At 44.8% G+C, this 23053-nt stretch overlaps 1 protein-coding gene across 30 annotated transcripts in view; it reads right to left on the reverse strand.

The window, feature by feature from the left end:
* The window catches only part of Abcc1 (ATP binding cassette subfamily C member 1), a 126153-nt gene that overhangs the window by 31242 nt on the left and 71858 nt on the right, over window positions 1-23053 (reverse strand). For 11 of the 30 annotated variants that reach the window (XM_087569732.1, XM_087569731.1, XM_087569730.1 and 8 more), the window contains 7 exons: window positions 15872-15964; window positions 13260-13463; window positions 9207-9353; window positions 8133-8220; window positions 5802-5877; window positions 3377-3503; window positions 966-1142 (listed from right to left, as the gene is read on the reverse strand). In XM_087569732.1, coding sequence (XP_087425858.1) covers window positions 966-1142; window positions 3377-3503; window positions 5802-5877; window positions 8133-8220; window positions 9207-9353; window positions 13260-13463; window positions 15872-15964 — 912 coding nt within the window. The remainder of the gene's footprint in view (window positions 1-965; window positions 1143-3376; window positions 3504-5801; window positions 5878-8132; window positions 8221-9206; window positions 9354-13259; window positions 13464-15871; window positions 15965-23053) is intronic. The other 19 variants (XM_087569739.1, XM_087569738.1, XM_087569737.1 and 16 more) reach the window with 4 other exon arrangements.

Below are 23053 nucleotides of genomic sequence, written 5' to 3' on the forward strand. Positions count from 1 at the left end.
AACCAGGATAAGGCTGATAAGCTGGCTGCTGACCCACCCTCTGCTTGCTTTGAAGACCCTGGCAATCCTGCGTTAGATCCCACATAATATTTAGACCCTTCAGTTTGCCTGGCACCTCCAACCTGTATAAACAAGGGTACTAGCCAAACCAAAGGATCTCCAGGTCCATGCCAAGTAAAAGACACCATGCATCAAGTAAGCAAGTTGGTGAAAGAATCCTTGGCAGGAGACAAACTCGGCTCTCCCAAGAGGTCCCTGTCACCATGGGTGGCTGCACATCCAGCACATACACAAGACAATCACTTGCACTGGAGCAAATGGGCTGAGAAGCACACATAAGGCCCTCTTCAAAAGTGATAGCAAAACAGGTGACAGGACAGATTTAAGAGTCTCTTTCCCATGGGACTCAACATCAGGCAAGTCCTCTAAGCGTCCCTGAGCTTCCCTTTCCTTACCAATGCATTAGGAATCAGAACAAACCCCTCGTGAGCTGCTAGACAGATATGTTAGGTTGAAAATGTTAGGACGGTAGCGGAGTGAAGAAGTGGGTGCCAGCTGGTCTAGAGCTGTGTCCATCATCACTCAGATACACATTCCCTACGCGACTGTGTGACTGCCAAGGGAAGCCACTTCTAATGTCTTGTCCTGTGGGTGGTACAGTATGTAGCAAAGCACAGAATACCTTTGGTTTTTATTCTCTTAGACACTACACCACTGTGTGAAAGGCTCCCACTTAGGTGGCCACTGACATCTCAACTCAGACTACCATACCAAGAGCCATATGATATAGACCCTCACCAAACTTACATGGCTTGACAAAAGGAGCACAGCCACAGGCTAGAGACAGCTGGTCCTGACAGCACTAACAGGAGGACAGCATTTTGTGTGAAAGGTCCTGAAAAGTGTGCACCTGTTTGTTACACAGCAGCAGCTGATGCTGCAAGCTGTACCCATGCCATACTCACCTTCTCACCAATCTCTGTGAGGTCCCCACTGGGAAGGATTTCCAAATCCGGAAGGAGGGCACAGGCTTCCATCACCGCCTTGTAGCAATGTTCCTGCAGGGGGCGCCCAAACAGTATGTTCTCTCGGAGAGAGTCATTCTGAATCCAGGCCTGCTGGGGCACATAGGCCACGGAGCCCTGTATGGCAGGCAGTGGAAAGGAAAGACAGATAGACTTGGTAAAAGGGCAACAGCAGACACCTGCCTGCGAAAAGAACCAACTGCCCAAACACAAACTACAAGGACAAGGACACTGATCTACTGGAATAACATGGACAAGGAACAAAAGAATCCAACTCCTTCAAGGGACAGAAAGACCAGCTTCCCTGGACAAGGGCGACTTAGGTGTAGGCAGGACAGGCAGGACAGAAGGTGAGAGGGACCAGTTCACACACAGTTGGTATCATGTCCACTTTTATCAAAAAAGGTGATAGAAAGCCACAAAAGATTCTAAAGTAAGGGACTAGAAATCAATGACCTAAATCTGTATCTAAAACTCTCAGAAAAAGGACCCAAATTGCTATTTAAACATTCCAGTTTCTATGAACCTCAAGTGTCAGGCACCCCAACTGTCAGGCTCACAAGATATTGAGCCACAGGCCATGTTTACCAAGACACTGGGGAAAACTGACATTCTGAAATCACCAGCTATAAATAGTTCTTGGTCACAGAACACCAATGCCTGGGATAGTGGGAACCCAGGAACTGTGGAACAAACTGCGGCATGGATCTAATGGCAAGCAATTTCCCTTTGTCAACCTTGGGCCTGTTGTCCACCCACTGCTGGGAAGAAACACCAAATATTTTTCTGGACCGAGATGCTGTCCGCTTACTTCAAAAGGGCACTGAACCAGCAAGGGAAGGATCTGGACTGAAATGAAACCAAGGCCACATCCCCAAACTTGAGTTCCCAGGGGAAGAGGATGCAAATGACAAACATACAGCAAGCTAGAAGAAGTAAAATAGTTGGGGTTTTGTTGTGGTTTGCCCAGGAGTTATTTGTATTTTGATGCTAATTCCACTGCCCCAGGAAGGCTGCCTAGTCACTACTCAGGACTCAGGGGACTTCATCAGAACCTTCTCCCCATTTAATTTGTAAAATAAAGGTGAGAGCAAGCTGGTAACTGGGCAAGGGAAGGGAAGTTGGAGAGAGAGGAGGAGCTAGTGGGGGTCGGAGGAGAAGGAGCAAGACGGAGCTAAAGCACATGGCATGGAGAAATTGCAAATTATCAGGGATTTCACAGCTGGGGAATAGGATAGTGTAGTGGTAGATCTGCCCAGTCTAGGTACGAGCTTGTATTCACATTAATCAAGTTGTATTTTCTTTGCACAGGCATATTTGGGTTGGAAAGGTTACTGTTTTGATTTTTCATCTCCAGCTGCTCCAGAGGCTGCAGGTAACTCTTTGGATCTTATTTACATTGCAGGCAAAGACCTCTGAGGGAATAAAGCACAGGTAGAAAGGCCCCCAAGGGACTCATTCTCACAGCAGCCTTCTACTCATACAAAGTTTAGCTCAACTCAAAGCATACTGGACCTCAAAGTTGCTAAATCCACACTCTTTCCCTCCAGGCCCGTATTAAGAATTCAAGTAACACTAGGGATTTCAAATGTGTTTCTTACACCAGGTTCTAAAATTATTATAGCCACATCAATCAGCACTGAAGTTATGCCCTATCTACAAGACTCAAAATAAAGAAGCCAGACGTTCTATCTACAGAGACTACAGGTTGAAGTGAGAGTGGGGTTTGGGGATCCTTCCTTGAGGGAATGCTGGGATATCCTCCGGAGTTTTCACCCCTCCCTCCCTTTGTCCTGACATTTTCAGACAGATATATCATTGTATTTTGGTCATATTCACCATTGTGCCCCTCCCTTTCTTGGTTTCTCACTCCCTCAAATAGCCCCCTTCTGTCTGTCTGTCTGTCTGTCTGTCTGTCTGTCTGTCTGTCTGTCTCTCTCTCTCTCTCTCTCTCTCTGTGTGTGTGTGTGTGTGTGTGTGTGTGTGTGTGTGTGTGTGTGTCACACACACACACACATTTAAAGTATTATTCAGCCAGGAAAATGGTTATGGCTGGATATCAGATAGAGTGAAATAAGACAAATTCAGAAGGAAGGCAAGAGCCACCAATGCCCACTCCTTGGCAGAACATCTAAGCATCCACAACCCATTTACTGAACAGCTACCCTGGATCACACTAGCCAAGGCACTGGGCAAAGAAAGAAGTGGCTGTCACTGAAATCTTGCCTTCTTAGAGGAGCAGAGAATGGGTTTGGCAGAAGGGAGGGGCTGCTTCTTTTGACAGTTTGTAAGAGACACTGGGCTGAGGCTTCCTTCCAGACCATCTCTCCCCATTCTGGTCCCCATCCTACCTTGAGAGTCACATGTCCCTCCACTTTGTCCATCTCAGCCAGCAGGGCTGACAGCAGAGATGACTTCCCACAGCCTACCTGGCCCACCACGGCCACAAGGGCTCCATCAGGGATGGCGAAGGTGATGCTGCAAGGACACAATAATAAGGAGCCTGAAATGGCACAGTGTCCTACACCCTCCCTGCTGAAGGCAGCCAATGGCCACTGGCTGTGCTGCTCACTGCCTGAAAACCTCCAAGACTCTGGGACAAGGTGGGCCATGGACTCAGGGGCCCAATGTAAATTCATCACAAAGCCCGGCCAACACAAAACCCAAGGGTTACATGTAACCCAAGAGAATTGATGGAAGGTATTCACTTCACTGGTTCCACAACACTTTGTCCCCAGTGACAAGCCACCTCCAGGTGAACTCAAGTTCTCAGGTACCTGGAACAGGCTGAGAAAGTCCAGAGGATATAAGACCAGGGTAACAGGCCAGGTCTGGAGAAAGATTCAAGAGATTGAAGGGCTGCACAAAGAGACCAGAGCTGAGTTCCAGAATGACCTTACCAATTCTGGTCTTTATGTTTGTGTGTATACTTGTGGTGGCCAGAGGTCAATACTGTTTCTCAGGTTCTGTCTGCCTTGTACTTTTTTGAGACAAGGTCTACCACGAGCTTTGCAAATATACCAAGATGGTTGGGCAGTAAGTTTCAGGGATCTCAAGCACATATTGCTACACCCAGGTCCTCATTTTGCACAGCAAGCACTTTATTGACTGAACTATCTCCCCAGAACCTTCCACTCCCACACAGGTAAGGTCTCACATAGCCCAGGTTGGCTGCCAACTCACTATGTAAGCAAAGTTGATCTACCCCACCTGTTCCTTCTGCCTCTGCCTCCCAAGTGCTGAGATTACAGGTGTACAGTACCATACTCATCTTTGAAATGGCCTGATAACAAATAGAAGTGATTGTCCACACCTTTAATTCCACCACTCAAGAGACAGAGGAAGGTGTATCTGTATAAGTTCAAGGCCAGCATGGTCTGCATGAGCTACAAGCTAGTCAAGATGACATAGTAAGGCTTGGTCTCAAAAAAAAAAAAAAAAGGAAGAAGAGGAAAAAGGAAGAAGAGAAGAGGAGAAGGAGGAGGGGAGGGGAGGGGAAGAGGAAGAAGAAGAAGAAAAGGAGGAAACAGAGCTGTAAGTGCTACAGCCACAGAAGCTTGTTATCATGTATGACCCTGCTGCTCCTGCACCTGACAGCTCAACACTGGTCTCTGTGCCCAGACCGGCCACAAGCATTCCAGGCCCCTGAGCAGGGTCCCTTCCCTGGCACTTGTTTTAAAGCTGGCTAACTACAGGGATCAACTATTTGATTCTTCTGTGTATGCACATACGAGTGCAAGGTAGAGAGCAAACTCAGGTGTCATTTCTCAGGTACCATATTCATTGTTTTTTTAAAGACAGGGTCTATCACTGGCCTAGAACTCACCAAACAGCCTATTGAGCTACACAAGTCTTCTTGTTTCTGCTTCCCCAGTACTGGGATTACATGGTGTCACCAGGCCTAGCTTTTGTTATAGGGATTCTAAGGACCACATTCAGATCTTTACTTACTGAGTCCCCTCTCTAGACCCTGACACACTCATTGCTGTTGAGTCTTTTTTACTGCACTTGTGAGGGGCAATGTCATGGGACCACTGTATGCAGAACACCCCGGAAGCAGCTCCTTCCTTCTCCTAGGGGAGACCAGGATATTCTTATAGGCTAAGAGGAGTCAAAGGTTAAACAGAAAAGACTGGAGATTCAAAGTAGCAGATCAAAAGGCCAGGAACCCTACATGCCTAAGAGATGAGGGCAGTGGGGCATTGGCGAAGGAAAGAGAAAGGCATTACAAATAAAGGAGGCAGGATTTAAGTTAGCCCTGCGAAAGATCTTTACACCCTGAGTAGTTAGTGGGATCAAAAAGGAAGAGACTCCTTTCTCTGAACAGTCTGTACTAAGCTTGATAAAATACAGCAGGCAAGCTGCCATGTCAGGAACAACTGCTTAGGGGCACAAATGACAAATGTGGTTCCAAAAAAGGGGTTGCACTGGCCTTGTGTTTTGGATTCCTTAAGGAGACTGGTTCACCAGTCCAGTCACAGTTACAACAGAGCTCTGCAGGCTCTGGAGACTCTGGATCATGCTTTGCCTGAAAACGGACCTTCTCACTGCCCCAAACCCCAAACTATCCTTGTGGTCCAGGAGCATGGTTTCCTGTCACAATCAGAAGGGACACCTATACCAAGCACCTTCTGAGCTGTTCCTCCCCACAATCTGAGCAGCTGTGACTGGACCTTATTCCAGATGGGTAAACTGAGGCTCAGAAAGGCAAATTTGGGGTCATAGAGTTAAAGAGTATTTAGAACCAGTGTCAGTGTGCCCACGTCCCAGGCTTACCCATTCAGTGTGGGAGGTTCATCCCTGGCCCAAGTGAAGGTTGCATTCTTCACAGTGATGCTATTCATCCCTCCACCTGGAAAACATTAGGGACAACATGTCAGGAGTCAACAGGTGCACATACAGATGCCCTATTCTGGTCCTCTGCTAAAGCTGAAGTACCTCATTGGTTATTCAATGCTTGGGGACACACTCACATTTCTCAGGCTGGGAAGGCTGAGCATGAGCCAAGGACAAGGAGAAAAAGTTGCAGCCTCATGTAAACCTCTCTCCACCAGGGTATTATCATACCCTCCTCACACGCCATGTCCTAGGCTATCCTCTAGTTTAAAACCAGGGTTTTTTCTCTCACCTCTTGACATCCTCCCTTTCTGCTCCCTCCCTTTGCCCACCTCCGAGCAGATCAGTGACAATCGACTGAAAACAACATCTACTAGAAGGCTGCTCAGAAACAGGACATGCTGCAGGAAGGTGGGGAGGGGTGGGAGTTTGGCCAATGCCCACATTATAAGGTCCAGATTCCTGAGGATCCTACCCTGCTCCATTTCTCTTCCCTTGCTTTACTTTTGCTTCTGTCTCTAATGTTTTAGTCCCTTAATTAGCTGCCAGAAACACTTCCAGAGAGTGATAGGCTGTAAATCCATAGCAAAGAGGTTAGTAGCTAAATGAAATTAACCCCAGCTTCCCCAAGACGAAAAGGCTTCTTTCTCACTGTGGTGAGGTTCAAACCAAGGTGCATACTAAGCAGGACCTGTATCCTCACAGTAGAGGAAGCTAGGTATGCCATTCCAAAAAACTGGCCAGAAACTGCTGCAGTCAAACTATACCAGCAAACTGAGCTTCAGTGGGGCATGACAACCAGGACTGCAAGGTGATTAAACACTTCAGAAACAGAAACACTGGTCCTGGCTCAGTGGCACTTGCAAAGAACTCTGTACAACCTGGCTTTAGGAGCTCTGGGTGGCTACCTTGGCTCTGGAGTCTATTTTGCTGGCCCCATACCCAGAGAGCCTCAGGACAACAGAAAACTAGCACTTGCTTGGGCTGCAGTTCTCAAAAAGGAACAACTGTCTTCCTAGGAGACACTTGGATGTTCCTGAAAATCATTTTTGTTGTCATACTGGACTGACTACTATGAGGGGCACTACTCACCACTCACAGTCATAAGGTTGTCCTCAACAAGAACTGTGAACTCCAAGGGACACCCAGTGTGATAACCTGCTAAGGGCATGGGTGAGCTGCCACTCCACTCACAGAACCGCAACCTGTGACTTGCACATCACTGCTGATATCCTACAAAGGTCCACAAGACTCCTGCCACTGCATACACCTACATCTCATCACCAATAGCTAGTTAGTGTCATCAATTCTGTTTTCTGGGCTATAAGTCAGAGGGTACAGGTTTGAGCCCCAGTGCTACCACTTTCCAGTCTCTCTGGATCTCTTTCCTCCTGCGAGCCAGGGCTGTGCTAGAGACACCACACTGGATCACTACAGTAGGAAGCACACGCACATAGCGGCCTGAAAACAAAGGCTGGAAGGAGAGTAGGTAACCAAGAAATCTCAGCCAAGGACTTCCCTTCTGGGAGCCTCAGGCAAGTTTGCTGACCTTGGCTCCTGCTCCAAGGGCCATGATACAGTGGTGCATTTGAACTAAACACACATGCCAGAAAAGGCTCACTTCTCCTGGTGCTATTAACAGTGACTGCACGCTGCCTAGAGACTCCCAAACAAGACCCCAACTCAGGGGTCAGTCAGAAGGATCGACTGGTCTAAGAAATAAACCTGGGATAAAATCCACAGGATGACTAGCTAGGCCTAGTGGCACAGCCCTGAACTCCCAGCTATGTAGGAGGCTGAATAGCCCAAGTTTGACCAGCTTGAGCAACACAGACCTGTCTCCAAAAGTAAAAAGTGGGCTGAGGCTGTAGCTCAGTAGTAGAGCACTCACCTAGCACATATGAAGTCATGTTCCCCACAACAGTAAATCAATCAATCAATTAATCAATCAATCAATTAAACACATTCAATGAAAGGCACTTTTACTCCCAAGATCTGGATGAGGAAAATAAATCTCTGAGTACACAGACACAGAGAGAAACAGAAACTGTGTGATCCCTCACCCAGGACAGTATCAGGGATCAAAAGCCCAAAGTGTCACACACATTGCAGGAGTGGGGGGGGGGGGGAGAGGACACAACATAAATAGGGAAGCCCCTTTCTGTTCTCTCTGCAGAGGTGAAACCTTGGGTCTTACAGGCAAGCTGGGCAGAGTCAGGCCCTGGAAAGGGCAGGATAAGGAGTCAAAGTGGGTAGAAGACGGGCACCCACCATCCTTGATCGACCATCGCTCGATGCTGTCTGGCTCCAGCTCCTCGTGAGACAGAAAGATCCTGAGACGCTTGAGGGACACGCTGGCCTGAGGAAGAAGCATGGGGTGTGTCACCCTGATAGCATCTGGGCCACCTGCCACCCTGAGCCTGGCACAGCCTTAGAATTAAACCTGACGCCCACAGAAATCACTACATGAAGGGCAGGGGCTTTCTCGAGCAATGGGATTTGGAAGGTAGCCACCTCTGTACTGGCAGACTGAGTTTGACCTCAACAACTTACTGGGTTCTGGGTCCTAATTATGGAAAGACAACAGACGCAGCACTTATATAGGACAAAGGGTCTGGGTTTGCTTAAAAATCCTTCAGCACAGAAAGAATGAAAGCAGGAAGGAAGGATGGAAACAGGAAGGGGGAGAAAGATGGTCCTCAGCGTTTTCAACAAGCACATCAGGACCCATCAGCAAAATAAGTAATTGAGGAAGTAGACCAAAACATGTGTTTTTCAAAACACTAGCTTAAAGAGGCCAGAGGAACACAGAATAGTCTCGAAAGATTCTTTGAGATTAAAAGGGAAGTATTGCTATGAAATCCACACCTCTCATCCAGGCTAGAGTTCTAGGCCAACCTAGGATTAAAAAGCCAGACATTCTGTGCCAAGGAAGAAAATGTGTTTCTCTCTCAGAGTACAGTCAAGTGACCCTTATTGCTGAGGTAGGAGCCATGCTGGGATAGTAAGTAGATTCACGCACAGGGCTCTACTGAGTCCTCTATGATACAACAGCATGAGCAATTTGGGAAAGTGTGATCAGGGCTGCACAAGTAAACCAGTGGGGCAGCATGGGTCCAAATGGTGCTGAGGAATCTGTGGACACCGTGGGTTGGAGTACCCTTCCTGCTTCCTTGCCACCAACATGCCTATACAATGTTGCTAAGGACCACAGGAGGATGGTGACAGCTCCCATGTCCACTCCTGGTTCACACTGTCCCACACACACCTGTCGGCTGCTGCTGCTGAACATGGTAGGATTCTGAGAGTCCCTACGTTACCCTCCTGGCCCCCTCTCTCACATACCTGCACAATGCTGCTGATGACCATGGGTAGGATGTTGAGTGGGAAGCGCAAGATATTGAACAGGGCTAGGGATACAAAGGCTTTCTTTGCATCTAGGATGTTCTTCTCGTCCACAGTCACAAAGACAGCAAAGGTTGACAGAGCCACCTGCAAACAGAGCAAAGTGTTAAATTGTGGAGGAGCCACAGCTGCACCACCCCTGGAAGAGGTGGAGATTCAGTCAAGACAGACCCCTCCATAGTGTTTAAAATGGCAAAAGCCCAAGAGAGATGGAAAGGGGGCAGGTACAGAGACAGCACTCCTCCATCATAAAGAATGGACCAGAAAGATGGATAATCAGTTTGTCAAACACATGGCCACTGTGTAAGCATTCTTGGTATACAGGTGACACTGGGCTCCATTCCAATGGTACAAAAATACAGCTCAATTGGTAAAGGGCTCTTCTAGCATGCATGGAGCTCTGAGCAGTGTATGAGACAGGTACAATGGTGTATGTCTACAGTACCAACACTAGAGAGGAGGAACGAGGAGGATCAGAAATGCCAAGTCATCCCTGGCTAAAGAGAGGATTCAAGGCCAGTCTGAGCTATGAGAGACCCAGTCTCAAAAACTTCTAATAATATTCCACACACTAGAATGTTAATTACTCCACCATAAAAAAAGAATAACATTGTTATACACGCTATTACCCGAATGAAACAAAAAGTGTCATCGTGAGTAACAGAAACAAAAAGCAAGCTTCTTTTTTTATTCTGTGTACACTGAATGCTCCCAACAGGCTAACCTACAGGCAGCAAGTACACTGATGGGTACCAGAATTAGTGGGAATAAGAGAGTAGGGGTAACTTGTAATAAGCATTAGGTCTCTTACTGGGTAATGAAAATAGTTGCTGAGCATGCTCAAACCTACTGGAAAACTGCAAAGCTCTATGCTCATGTGGAGCTACATTTCAGATAGGAAAAACTGCAAAGCTCTATGCTCATGTGGAGCTGCATTTCAGATAGGAAAAACTGCAAAGCTCTATGCTCATGTGGAGCTGCATTTCAGATAGGAAAAACTGCAAAGCTCTATGCTCATGTGGAGCTGCATTTCAGATAGGAAAAACTGCAAAGCTCTATGCTCATGTGGAGCTGCATTTCAGATAGGAAAAACTGCAAAGCTCTATGCTCATATGGAGCTGCATTTCAGATAGGAAACTGCTTGAAGAGGGAAGAGGATCCCACATGGGGCTCAGCAAGCAAAGGCGCTGTCCACCAAGCCTAACCCAAGCTGTGTCCCTGAGAACACACGGTGGACGCACAGAACCCACTCCCACAGGCTGACCTCTGACCTCCACACACGGACCACTGCACACATGTGTTCTCTCTCCCTCCCTCTCTCCCTCTCTTTCCCTCTCGCTCTCCCTGTCTCCCTTCCTCCGCTCCCCCACGCCTCTAAAACACACACACACACACACACACACACACACACACACACACACACACACACAGACACACAGAGAGAGAGAGAGAGAGAGAGAGACAGAGAGAAAGAGAGACAGAGAGACACAGAGAGAGAGACAGAGAGACAGACAGAGAAAGAATAAAAATAAAACTAACTAAAGTCAATGTGCTCTATTATAAAAGCCATGGTCTTGGCCAGCCCAGGGCCCACTGGATTACAGAAGTCATTTTCTGTCACCAAGCTGGTCCTTTTTCCAGTCATGTTTGCTCTCAGTCCCCATTAGGCTCGGAGTCCGATGCTCTCCAGGAAGTGGTCACACAGACACACCTATTAGCTGGACTGCTAGGTTTTGGGTGCCATAGGCTATTGGTCATCATCAACAAAACAAATAAGCCATAGAGAAAAACAATGCCTTGAGAAACTGTGAGAGAGGCTCCAGAGAAAAAGACAGAGGGCCTTTTACCTCAGTTTGTCCCCTGGATTGCTCTTGGACATGATTCTATGCCTCCCGTGACAAACATTAACATTCAATTTATATGACAGGTTTTTTTTTGTTGGATGTCAGAACGTAGTTATAGAACCCAATCTGGTCGGTGTACCATGAATCTGGATATGGCTTTATGCCTTGCTTTTGTTTACCAGATATGCACACACTATGGTACATGCCAAGCAATTGTGTTTAGATTGGTTTGTCTTGAGAAAGTTCTGGAAAAGGGCTGTTCTGTCTGTTAATATTTAGCAAGTACTTATTAGCATTTATTTACATGTTTTTCTGGTCATGTGATCCAAGCAACCTTCCTAAGATCACTGATCTCTGTGCTACATTCCAGTATAAATAAAAGTACACTGAAACTGAAGTAAGGTTGTTTCCTTTAGACTATACTCTGCCCTATTCTTTCAGGTCCTCAGATCCCAGATGGAGTCAGACTTCTCCTACCTATACGTAGGTACCATGTAGATATTGCTATGCTAAGGCCCCTTTGCTCTGGGAACTGACACAGCAGGCCAAACTCTGATCACCAGAGTGTCACATACCAGTCACTACCCCAGGGGCTGGAAATTACTCTCCAGAAGGAATCCAGGCCAAATAAGAGGCAAGCAGCTTACAGATCACCAAAGAGCGTGCAAAACAGTGGCTTAGAAAACAGCACCAAGTGATAAACATGTAGGCTCTGACGTCAGAATAAGAGGCAATGCATCTCTGTATGCCACACCTGTCTTCTATCACTGTAGGTGAATTATCACCCACCCTTGAAGCCAGGAACCCGCCAGCAGGAGGTTGCACAGACCACATATTTTCTCCTAATGTAGGCAGAAGCTGGGTACTTTGGCAGTGCCCAGGTCCCCACTAACAACTGGCTCCAACTGTTCCTTGCCAAAAGGCTCAGCAGACTGTCCTGGGAGTCCAGTGTTTTCAGCCTTTCCAGCTACTGTGATTCCAGGGTGAACCCCTCCACAGGCCCCTGTGTTGGGACCCCTGCCTTCCAACTGGTACCCTGTGAACATGGGACCTTTGGGACACCAGGCTTAGCTAGCAGACACTGGCGTCTAGCATAAGCCTTCCAAAATATAGCCTGCCCTTGCTTCCTGATCAGCCAAAATGGAAGAAAGCCATGCTGAAAGCTCTCAGTGTACTGTACAAGCACAGTGAACTGTTAGCTGTGATCAAAGCCAAGTCCTCCTCCATTATGTAGCCTCTGTCTGAGATTTTTGTGACAGCAATTAAAAACGTGACATATACCCAATGCAGTCATAATGTGAGGGACAATTTCAGAGGTTCAGAATCCTTCTCTCCAGTAATTTCTAGTTTTGGAATGGAGACAAAGAAATAGGATCTTTGAAGGCCATCATGTTCAATAACAGCCTAGAACATTTTATTAAGGCCCATCTTCAGTGGCCTAAGACCGTGTGTCCATTGCCAGATACATTCCAAAATTATAGTTTTGTTTATTGCCTGTGTCTGAAATGTCAGCTCTGGGGCAGGGGGGAGTCTGTGGACAGCCTGTCCCTGTTCCTCAGAGGGTCCAAGGCTATCACTTAGTACCCTGTTGCTCATGGTAATGACCAGATCACATAGGCAGTTCTAATATGCTTTCTTGTAAGACTTTTTCAATGAAGAATGGAAAGTTCTGCATTCTGCAACAGTTGGCTGGCTAGACCTGCCACATGGAGCTGCCAAGGGTGCAATTAAAGTGGGCTGAGGGCATCAGCCTGGGAGAGGAAGTGATGGAGAAGACCTTGCTCAAATGGCCATCTTTTGTTTGGTTAGCTTCATGGTGACAGGGATGGAACCCAGGACATTATACTTTAGCAAATGCTGTGCTCCTGAGGGAAACCCCAGCCCTGAACTAGCAGCCTTTGGGGAAGAGTTAGGTGCTGGCGTAATGGCAAAGGCCCTTGTTGCCAAGACTAACAAGCTGAGTTAAAGCCCTGGAGCCCACAGTGGAAGGAGAGAATTCTGGTTGTCCTCTAGCTTCTGTATGTGTGCTAGAGCACTCATATCTCTATACACAGGCACACAAATACAGAAGCTTGGTTTTAAAATTTTACAAATATTTAGGTTAAAACCCCAAGAAGACATTAAGAACCACCGTCATTGCTGGACTCACCAGGAAAGGTGTGCAAACCCATGTGAATGTGCCCACAGCCGCCAGGTAGGCGGATTTCTTCAGCACCTTCAGCTCCTCCTGCCTGATGTTCATAACTTTGTCCTGGAAAGCCAGCTCCCAGGCGTACAATTTGAGTACTTTGATCCCATTGAGGATCTCGTTCATCAGCTTGATTCGGTTGTCTTTGCTCTTCATGTGTGCCACCTACAGGAGGAGGGGAGATCAGTGTCCTGGACCCGAGGGAGCCACAGTGTCAGTTCCCAGACCATGGCAAGAGATTTAACCATTATAAATGCTGAAGCTGCTTCAAATCAGGTTGGAATCGACTGAGAGACCAACTCAGAGCAGAGGGATAAAGGTGAGACAAACCTTGCAGGCATTCAGAGATAAGACGCCACCTTATGCTGCTGATGCAAACAGGAAAAAAAAACAGATTATTCCTCCCTTGTTTTTTCTTGTCCTTCCTTCTTTTCTTCCCTTCCTTCCTCCTGTTTCTCCCCACCTCTAGCTCTCTCTTCTTTATAGGGTTTTACTCTAAGCCCAGGCTGGCCTTGAACCCTAGTTCTCGTGCCTCAGCTTCCTAGCTGTGAGACTGACAAGAGTGTACCAACACATATGCTATTTTTCTTTTTCTCGTAACTGATTTCTAGCCACTCCCTGGTCATTAAGACATTAAAATGTGCCAGGTCCGGCTGGCACTGGTCCTGACCAACTACAACAAAGACATACAGTTGTTAAATATTTTAAAACCATCTGGCACATCACCCTTGGCAGACAACTTTCTAAGCATTTCGTACATAGCCATTCCCTGCTCAGCCAGGTCAGTGGCATCACTAGTCCTGGGTTACATACTGGGGAGCCACAAGCAACTAAACTAAACCTGAGAACAAAACAGGTAAGGACATTTTTGGAGGTAAACCACTCAGGGACGCCTACTTCATATCCCAAACCTGTTGGCTGGCCTGCTCCATGACATCAGCCTACACAACCACTCTCTACCCGACCCCATCAATTAGTCATCTGGGCCCATCAGTGCAGCCAAGGACAGCAAACACCAAATAATGGGGCAGAGAATCATGGAAGATGGAAAATGTGGGCTGTGAGGAGCCCACGATCCATAAAGAGCATTCACCTCTGCAAACACCAACTGGGTAAAAACTCACGGCAAAAATTATCACTTGAATGCTTTAATGGGACTCCTAAGTGTGAACACGGAGGTCTCTATTTCTGGGCTCTTTTCCTTCTATTGTTTTTCAATTCTAAAGTGTTACTTTTTTTATCTTTTCATTATAATATATTAATATCTTTATCATTATATTTCCTTAGAAGCCTATTTGTTCCCTAATGAGAGAAAGAAAGGAAGTGGATCGAATGGGAGAGGAGGTGAGAAGGAACTGGAAAAAGTAGAGAGAGGAGAAACCATATCAGGATGTATTATGTGAGGGAAGAAAAAAATCTATTTTCAATGAAAGGGAGAAAAAACTTTTTTTTTTCTTCGGAGCTGGGGACCGAACCCAGGGCCTTGCGCTTGGTAGGCAAGCGCTCTACCACTGAGCTAAATCCCCAACCCCCGAGAAAAAACTTTTAAAACTTAAAATAAAAAGTACATCATTTCATAACAAGCCTAATTATACAGTTAGTTAGAGATTAAAATTGTATGTGGAACGTTCTAGAGGTAAATGCAAGCATGGTGGTGCAAGCCTGTAATACTCAGTTTGGGGCAAGAAGACTCAAAGTGAGTCCAGCATAGGTTACAAGATGGAAGGCAGGAAGGCAGCAGGCAGGCAGGCAGGCAAGAAATTACTAGAAGAATCCAATGTGTTCACAGTGGCCAAGAAGGTAGGACACAAGACACCACTCCTTCAAACTACAGTCTTGTGTGGTGTAAAATTGCTATAATAGAAAAGCACTTACTATGTTAAACCACTTTTATAAAACAAAGTGTTTCTCAAAATAGTCAACACAAGACAGTCACCAATAGATCAGCACAGCACATAGTAAGTGACCAATAAAAGGCTGCAGAGCGGCTCGAAGGACCCAGGTTCAATTCCCAGCACCCAGATGGCAGCTCATAACTGCCTGTAACTCCAGCTTCAGGAAACCTAACACCTTCACATAAACATACATTCAGGCAAAACACCAATGCACGTGAAATAAAAATGAATAATTAAATAAAATAAGTGACCAGCATGAGGAAAAAAAGGGGAAGGTGCTACTAATTTTGTTTGGGAATGGTAGAACCCAGATATTTTCTCATGGTGAGCAGTGTTGCTCACCTGGGCATCAGGCCTGCCCCATTATTTAACTCTTGAAAGCACAGTGATATGAAAAATTACTAAAAGGAAGAGAGGGAGGGAGGGAGGTTTGTTCCCAGCTACTGTGATAGAGTCTCTGCCTGCTCAGACCAACTCTAGGGTACTAGCAATGGCTGTCCTTTGGCAAACTTGCAGACATTTGAAGGCCACTGAGGGAAGCAGTATCCCTGTATTATGACACCTATAATAGATTAGGCTGTCTATCCTAGGCCCAAGCATCAGGAAACTGGGCGACCCTCACCTGGAAAGACCCAGGCCAGGGCTCAGAATGAAGTCTCATGGAGTTGGACATCCTACCTGGTAAGTCTTGGTCTTCATGGCCATCACAGCATTGAAGGGCACCATGAGGATCATAACAGCCACCCCAGCCAGCACAGAAGGGCCCAGGTTCTAAGAAAAAGCCAGTGACAAGTCACTCAGCAAACAGAAGAGCCCTGCCACGCACATAATCTAGTGTGAACTGTATACTTCAGGCAGACTCTACCAAGCAAGCGTGCTGTCAATCAATTGTTCCTTTTACCATCCAAAGATGGGGCATCAAGAGTTTTCAGAGTTGAATCTTCCCAACCCTGCTAAGAAGACACAGGAAAGCATATTCCTACATTGTCCACAGCATTTTCCAAACTCTTGAGAACCAGGTAAGCTATGCAAACTTAACCTCTGATATCTTAGAAAGGCCCCAAGGTACTGGCTGGTTAACCTCCAGCCTAATGACTTACTTATCTGCAAGGCTGGAAAAGTGACAACTTTGGCTGGTCACTGTTACTTACATCAGCTGGCACCAACAGTGTGGCTTGTATCCAGCCTCCTTCCTTCTAGAAGGATAGTCTTTTTATATTTGCCAGGCAAGGCGCACATACAAATGAGCTAAAACACCCATCTCCCCCAGCTTCACAACTGTGAGATTGACTTGCTAGAGACTCAATCCTGTTGCTGTCTGCCTTTCCATCTGTGCCTTATCCTTTCTGATTGTGTGTGTGTGTGTGTGTGTACACATGTATGATAGATACGCATATACATACACATGTATACGCACATGCACATGCACGCACACGCACACACACACAGCCCAGAGGTTGACTTTGATGTCTTCCTCAGTAATTTTTCATCTCTTTTCTTGAGACAGGACAGATAGTCTGATGAACCTGGAGCTCACTGATTTGGTTGAAACTAGCCAGACAATGAGCTCTCTGCCCCTCCTTTCAATACTGGGATTACAGATGTGTTGCTGGGTCTCAGGTCATCATGTTTGCACAGCAGGCCTTTTGTAGATTAAGCCATCTCCCTAGCATCTCTGATGGTTTTCTATAATCAGTTCTGATTCTACTGTTCTACCACAGAACCGTCAAGCCTGGCATAGCTCTAGGGACCCTGACATAGTATATGTCATACACTTCAAGACACTCCCAGCATAGGCTGGCAGAACATTATATGATCAAATACATTTTGTAAATGTTTGTTGTAATCATTTGCATATGAACTTGTGCTTGTTTGGCAGGGTATGATACACAAGTGTGTATGTGTGGGAGTTGCAATACACAGGTTGAATGTTCATGGGGTGCAGTATACAGGGGTGTAGGGGTGTGAGGGGCTGAGTGAGTCACTCCTCAAGATACCATCTGCCTTGTTTTATGAGACAGGGTCTCTCTCTATGGCTGGTTTGGCTAGACTGAGAAGTCAGTGAGCCCTAGAAATCTGCCTTTCTCTGTCTCATTTGCCACATCTCTTACAATAGAGAATTTCTGAATTTGGGTTTTGTTTATTTCGGGGGGTGAGGGGTTAGGGGAGTCCTAGAGGATCAAACTTAGGCCTTTGCGCTTACCTGGCAAGAATTTTGTAGACTGTAAAATTTTTAATGTATTATGTCATGCTTAGTGCTTTTTAAAAAATGCACTGTATACATGTGTCTGCATTTTATATGCCACATGAGAACATATGCTGGCCAGCAGAGGCCAGAAGAAGGACTCAGATCCCCTGGAGAGAGTTACTAGCAACTATGTGCTGTCTGAAAATTGTGCTGGGAACCAAGCTTGAATTCTCTGGGAGAGCATCAAGCATTCCTAATCCCTGGGGCAGAGCCATCCATCTTTCCAGCCAAATTACTGCTTTCTCACATAATATTGGAAAATAAAAGTTTTATAGCAAATTTTTGATATCTGCTTAGTATCCCTGAGAATCACATGTTCATTTGGTTAAGGTTCACAATTTGGGACACTGAGGATGCACTCTATTACAGTAAGTATTTCAGAGGGAGAGTATGCCCAAGGTCAGAGGACCCAGAGTGTAAGAGCCTGGTCCTCAGCAGCCACCATCCTAGACTGTGAGGGTTGCAGGTCTGAGTAAGGAAATCTTGCTTTGGTCTTAAGATAGTTTGCAGAGGAATTTTAATCCAACAATATGGCTTGCTCATGGCAAGAGATCATATCCAAAGACCTTCTAGATCTATGTGATCCATCAGGAATGCAGGCATGCCCTTAGTATACACCTTTAATCCTTAACAATGGAAGCAAAGTTAGTTTGTAGAAGGAAGCAGTCTAACTGAGAAGTAAAGACTAATCAGAGAAAGGTTTGACAGAATAAGTCAGAGATAGGATACATCAGAAAAGAGAGGGTACAGTATAGAAAGGGAGAGAGCTGAGTTGAGTCTGTTGGGTTTGGATGAGTTCAGTGCAGAAGCAGTTTTAGATACAGATGAAGATAGAACAAGCCAGATAACATGAAGGAACCAGAAGATGAACAAATTGTCAGTTAGTTCAGAAAGAGTTAGAAAGGGTAAGCTTATTTGGTGGTAAGCCTCCAAGATGACAATTACATCTGGCAAATAAAAGTCACCTTTACAACAATCTTACTGTGTAGCCCAGACCAGCCTCCAAGTTAGGTCCTTCTTTCTTTATAATTTACAAACAGCCCTGGAAGCTTCTCAACACTTCACATGGACTACAGTTCCTGGGAAAGGGTACAGGCCACAGGATACACCTGAAGACTTGCACAGAGTTATTTATGTGTTCTGTGTGGGGCTGGAGCTGTAGTTAAGTTTGCTCCCCAAGGGCCAGGCCTTGGATCTAATGTTTTTCTTTCTCAGCTGCATCATCATAAGGGTTTTACTTGCCACTCCTCTCTATCTCTACAAAGAGTGGGACTAGTGAGGCAGTGGAATTCTGTGAGAAGGGTGCTTGCCACAGGAGAGCTGGGAAGAGGGGCTAAATGTTTTGTCTGCAAGCATGCCCACCATCAAACCTGATGACCCCAGTCCCATATGATGGAAGGAGAAACCTGACTTTTACAAGTTGTTCTCTGACCTTCATATTAGCTGAGGCACATAAACATATACACAAACAAATGTAATTTCTTAAAGTCTAAATGTAAACTCCATTCAACAAATACTTTGCTAGTGTGATCAGGTACAACACCCACAGAAATATGGAGACTCCAAGGATATCTGTCCACAAGCAACATCCATGGGTGTTGGGAACAGTAGATCATGAGGCCAAATATCAGGGGGAGGATATTTGGGGAGCTGGGTCAGTGGGTCACATGTCCTACAAGTGTGTGGCCTGAGTTAAGATCCCCAGAACCCATGTATGCACATCTGTAAGCCCAGAGACCTCCAGTTGTGAAGGAAGGTAGAGCTAGTAAAATCCTGAAAGCTTGCAAGCCAGCAAGCAGAGCATTCACTGAAAGATCGGAAAAATCCTGTCTCAAACAAGGTAGATGGTGAGTACCAAAATTCAAAGTTATCCTCTAACCAAGTGTGTCAGAACTCGGTCCAGGAATTGATTTATATGAGAATTCTGAGGGTTTATGAGAATAGTCCAAGAAAATAAGGCAAGAGTCTTGTGACTTCAGATTCTTCAACCCACGAATTGTTCTTGGAATGTGTTCTTGTGCTCTTCTCAGGTGGAGCAGAAAGGAGTGAGCTTACTTCAGATCACTCAGTATTGTTTGTTGATGTTATTCAATTAAATATTTAAATAATTGTTTATAGACCTCTATGGAAAAACATGTTATTGCCAATTGTGGCTTGTCCTTCTAACTTGAACTCATAAAAACTTTGCTCAGATGACCATTCTTAACCCTGAGGAGTATAAACTGTCTGCGGCTCTGAAAGAAGTTGGCTATTGCATGAGACTTCAGTCTGCTTCATTTATTGGCTCCATTCTCCCAGGTCCCATTGCCTCTAGAGATATTCATGCCAGTATGTCCACACTCAAACTTGTAAATGTACACACACCCCTGTGTGCATATACATACCTAAGGATTAAGGAAAAAAGAAAGGTAGTCTACCTAGGGTAAGAATCATCAGTGGGAGTAAGAAGGGTCACTCTTGCTGCGGTAAGGAGCTCAGTAGTAGAGCATTTACAGAGCATGCAAAGGGCCTCAAGTTCATCCTCAGAAAGGAGAGAAAAAAAGAAGGCAGAGGACATATGCTGTCCTTTCTTTCTGACTCACTGTCTTCCCAATCATGCAACTACTAATGGCCCACTGGAAATAATCTTACATCCTTTTGCAAGGCAGGGAAACCATGACTCTGGCTGGCCAATCAGAGACTTCTCCTTCCTCGGTCACAGCCATTGGTTCAGGGATAGGAATGGGACTGAGCAGGTTAATCACAGTAAACCAGGAGAGATCATGGAGGCAATGAATGCAATTTGCTCTCTATATTTTTGTTCATAAAAGTACCAGACAAGAGCTAAAGAAAACACAAAGTGACTAAGGCCTGTCGGTCTTCAGGAACAACAAAAACAAAAGAAATCCCACATACACATGGAAGCTGAACAACACTCTACTCAATGATACTTGGAAAAAAAGAAACAAAGAAAAAATTACAGACTTCTTAGAATTTAATGAAAATAGAGGCACAACATACCCAAACTTATGGGACACAATGAAAGTAGTATAAAGAGAAAAACTCATAGCTCCGAGTGCCTCCAAAAAGAAACTGGAGACAACATACATTAGCAGCTTAAGAGCACACCTGAAAGTTCTAGAACAAAAAGAAGCAAATACACCCAAGAAAAGTAGACAGCAGAAAATAGTCAAACTCAGAGCTGGTATCAATCAAATAGAAACAAAAATAACTATACAAAGACTCAACAAACCCAGGAGCTGGTTCTTTAACAAAAATGACAAGATAGATAAACCTTTAGCCAGACGAGACAGAAGATACAGAGACAGTATCCAAATTAACAAAATCAGAAATGAAAAGGGAGACATAAAAACAGAAAGTGAGAAAATGAAAAAAATTATCAGATCCTACTACAAAAGCATTTACTCAACAAAACTGGAAAATCTGGAAGAAATGGATAATTTTCTAGACAGATATCAGGTACCAAAGTTAAAGCAGGAACAGGTAAACCATCTAAACAACGCCATAACCCCTAAAGAGATAGAAGCAGTCAGGACCAGATGGGTCTAATGCAGAATTCTGAGACCTTCAAAGAAGACCTAATACCAATATTCTTCAAACTATTCCACAAAATAGAAACAAAAAGAACTTTACCCAATTAGTTCATTGAAGCCACAACTACACTTATACCTAAACCACACAAAGACCCTATAAAGAAAGAGAACTTTAGATCAATTTCCCTCAGGAATATCAATACAAAAATACTCAATAAAATTCTCGTAGGCTTCATCCCAGGGATGCATGGATGGTTCAATACATGGAAATACATCAACTTGTAATCCACTATATAAACAAACTCAAAGAAAAAAACCACATGATTATTTCATTAGATGCTGAGAAAGCATTTGACAAAATTCAACACCCCTTCATGATAAAAGTCTTAGAAAGATCAGGAATTCAAGGCCCATACCTAAACATAATAAAAGCAAACCAGTAGCCAACATCAAACTAAACGGAGAGAAAGTGAAAGCAATCCCACTAAAATCAGAGACTAGACAAGGCTGCCCACTCTCCCTACCTATTTAATATAGTACTTGAAGTCCTAGCCAGAGCAATCAGACAACAAAAGGAGGTCAAAAGGATGCAAATTAGAAAGGAAGAAGTCAAAATATCACTATTTGCAGATGATATGACAGTATACTTAAGTGACCCCAAAAGTTCCACCAGAGAACTACTTAACCTGATAAACAACCTCAGCAAAGTGGCTGGGTATAAAATTAACTCAAACAAATCAATAGCCTTCCTCAACTCAAAGTATAAACAGGCTAAGAAAGAAATTAGGGAAATGACACCCTTGACAATAGTCACAAATAATATAAAATACCTTGGTGTGACTCTAACCAAGCAAGTGAAAGATCTGTATGACAAGAACTTCAAATCTCTGAAGAAAGAAATTGAAGAAGATCTCAGAAGATGGAAAGACCTCCCATGCTCATGGACTGGCAGGATTACTATCGTACAAATAGTCATCATGCTTAAAGCAATCTACAGATTCTATGAAATCCCATAAAAATTCCAACTCAAGTCTTCATAGAGTTAGAAAGATAAATTTGCAAATTCACTTGGAATAACAAAAACCCAGGATAGGAAAACTATCCTTGACAATAAAAGAACTTCTGGGGAAATCACCATCCTTGACCTCAAGCTGTATTACAGAGCAATTGTGATTTAAAAAAAAAAAAAAAACTGCATGGTATTGGTACAGAGACAGACAGGTAGATCAATGAAATAGAACTGAAGACCCAGAAATGAATCCACCTATGCTCACTTGATCTTTTGACAAAGGAGCTAAAACTATCCAGTGGGAGGAAAAACAGCATTTTCAACAAACGGTGATTGTTCAACTGGCAGTCAGCATGTAGAAGAATGCAAAATGGTCCATTCTTATTTCATTATACAAAGCTCAAGTCCAAGTGGATCAAGGACCTCCACATAAAACCAGATACACTGAAACTAATAGGAGAAAAAGTGGGGAAGAGTCTCAAATATATAGGCACAGGGGAAAATTTCCTGAACAAAACACCAATGGCTTATATTCTAAGATCAAGAATTGACAAATGGCATCTCATAAAATTGCAAAACTTCTGTAAGGCAAAGGACACTGTCAATAGGACAAAATGGCAACCAACAGATTGGAAAAAATCTTTACCAATCCTACATCTGAAAGAGGGCTAGTATCTAATTCATAAAAAGAAGTCAAGAAGGTAGACTCCAGAGAACCAAATAACCCTATTTAAAAATGGGGTACAGAGCTAAAGAAAGAATTCTCAACTGAGGAATACTGAATGGCTGAGAAGCACCTAAAGAAATGTTCTACATCCTTAGTCATCAGGGAAATGGAAATCAAAACAACCCTGAGATTCCACCTCACACCCAGTCAGAATGGCTAAGATAATAAACTCAGATGACAACAGATGCTGGTGAGGATGTAGAGAAAGAGAACCCTCCTCCATTGTTGATGGGATTGCAAACTGGTACAACAACTCTGGAAATCAGTCTGGAGATTCCTCAGAAAATTGGACATAGTGGTACCTGAGGACCCAGCTCTACCACTACTGGGCATACATCCAAAA

The sequence above is a fragment of the Rattus norvegicus genome, chromosome 10 (assembly GCF_021556685.1).
Source record: "Rattus norvegicus strain SHRSP/BbbUtx chromosome 10, alternate assembly SHRSP_T2T, whole genome shotgun sequence".
Taxonomy (NCBI): Eukaryota; Metazoa; Chordata; class Mammalia; order Rodentia; family Muridae; genus Rattus; species Rattus norvegicus.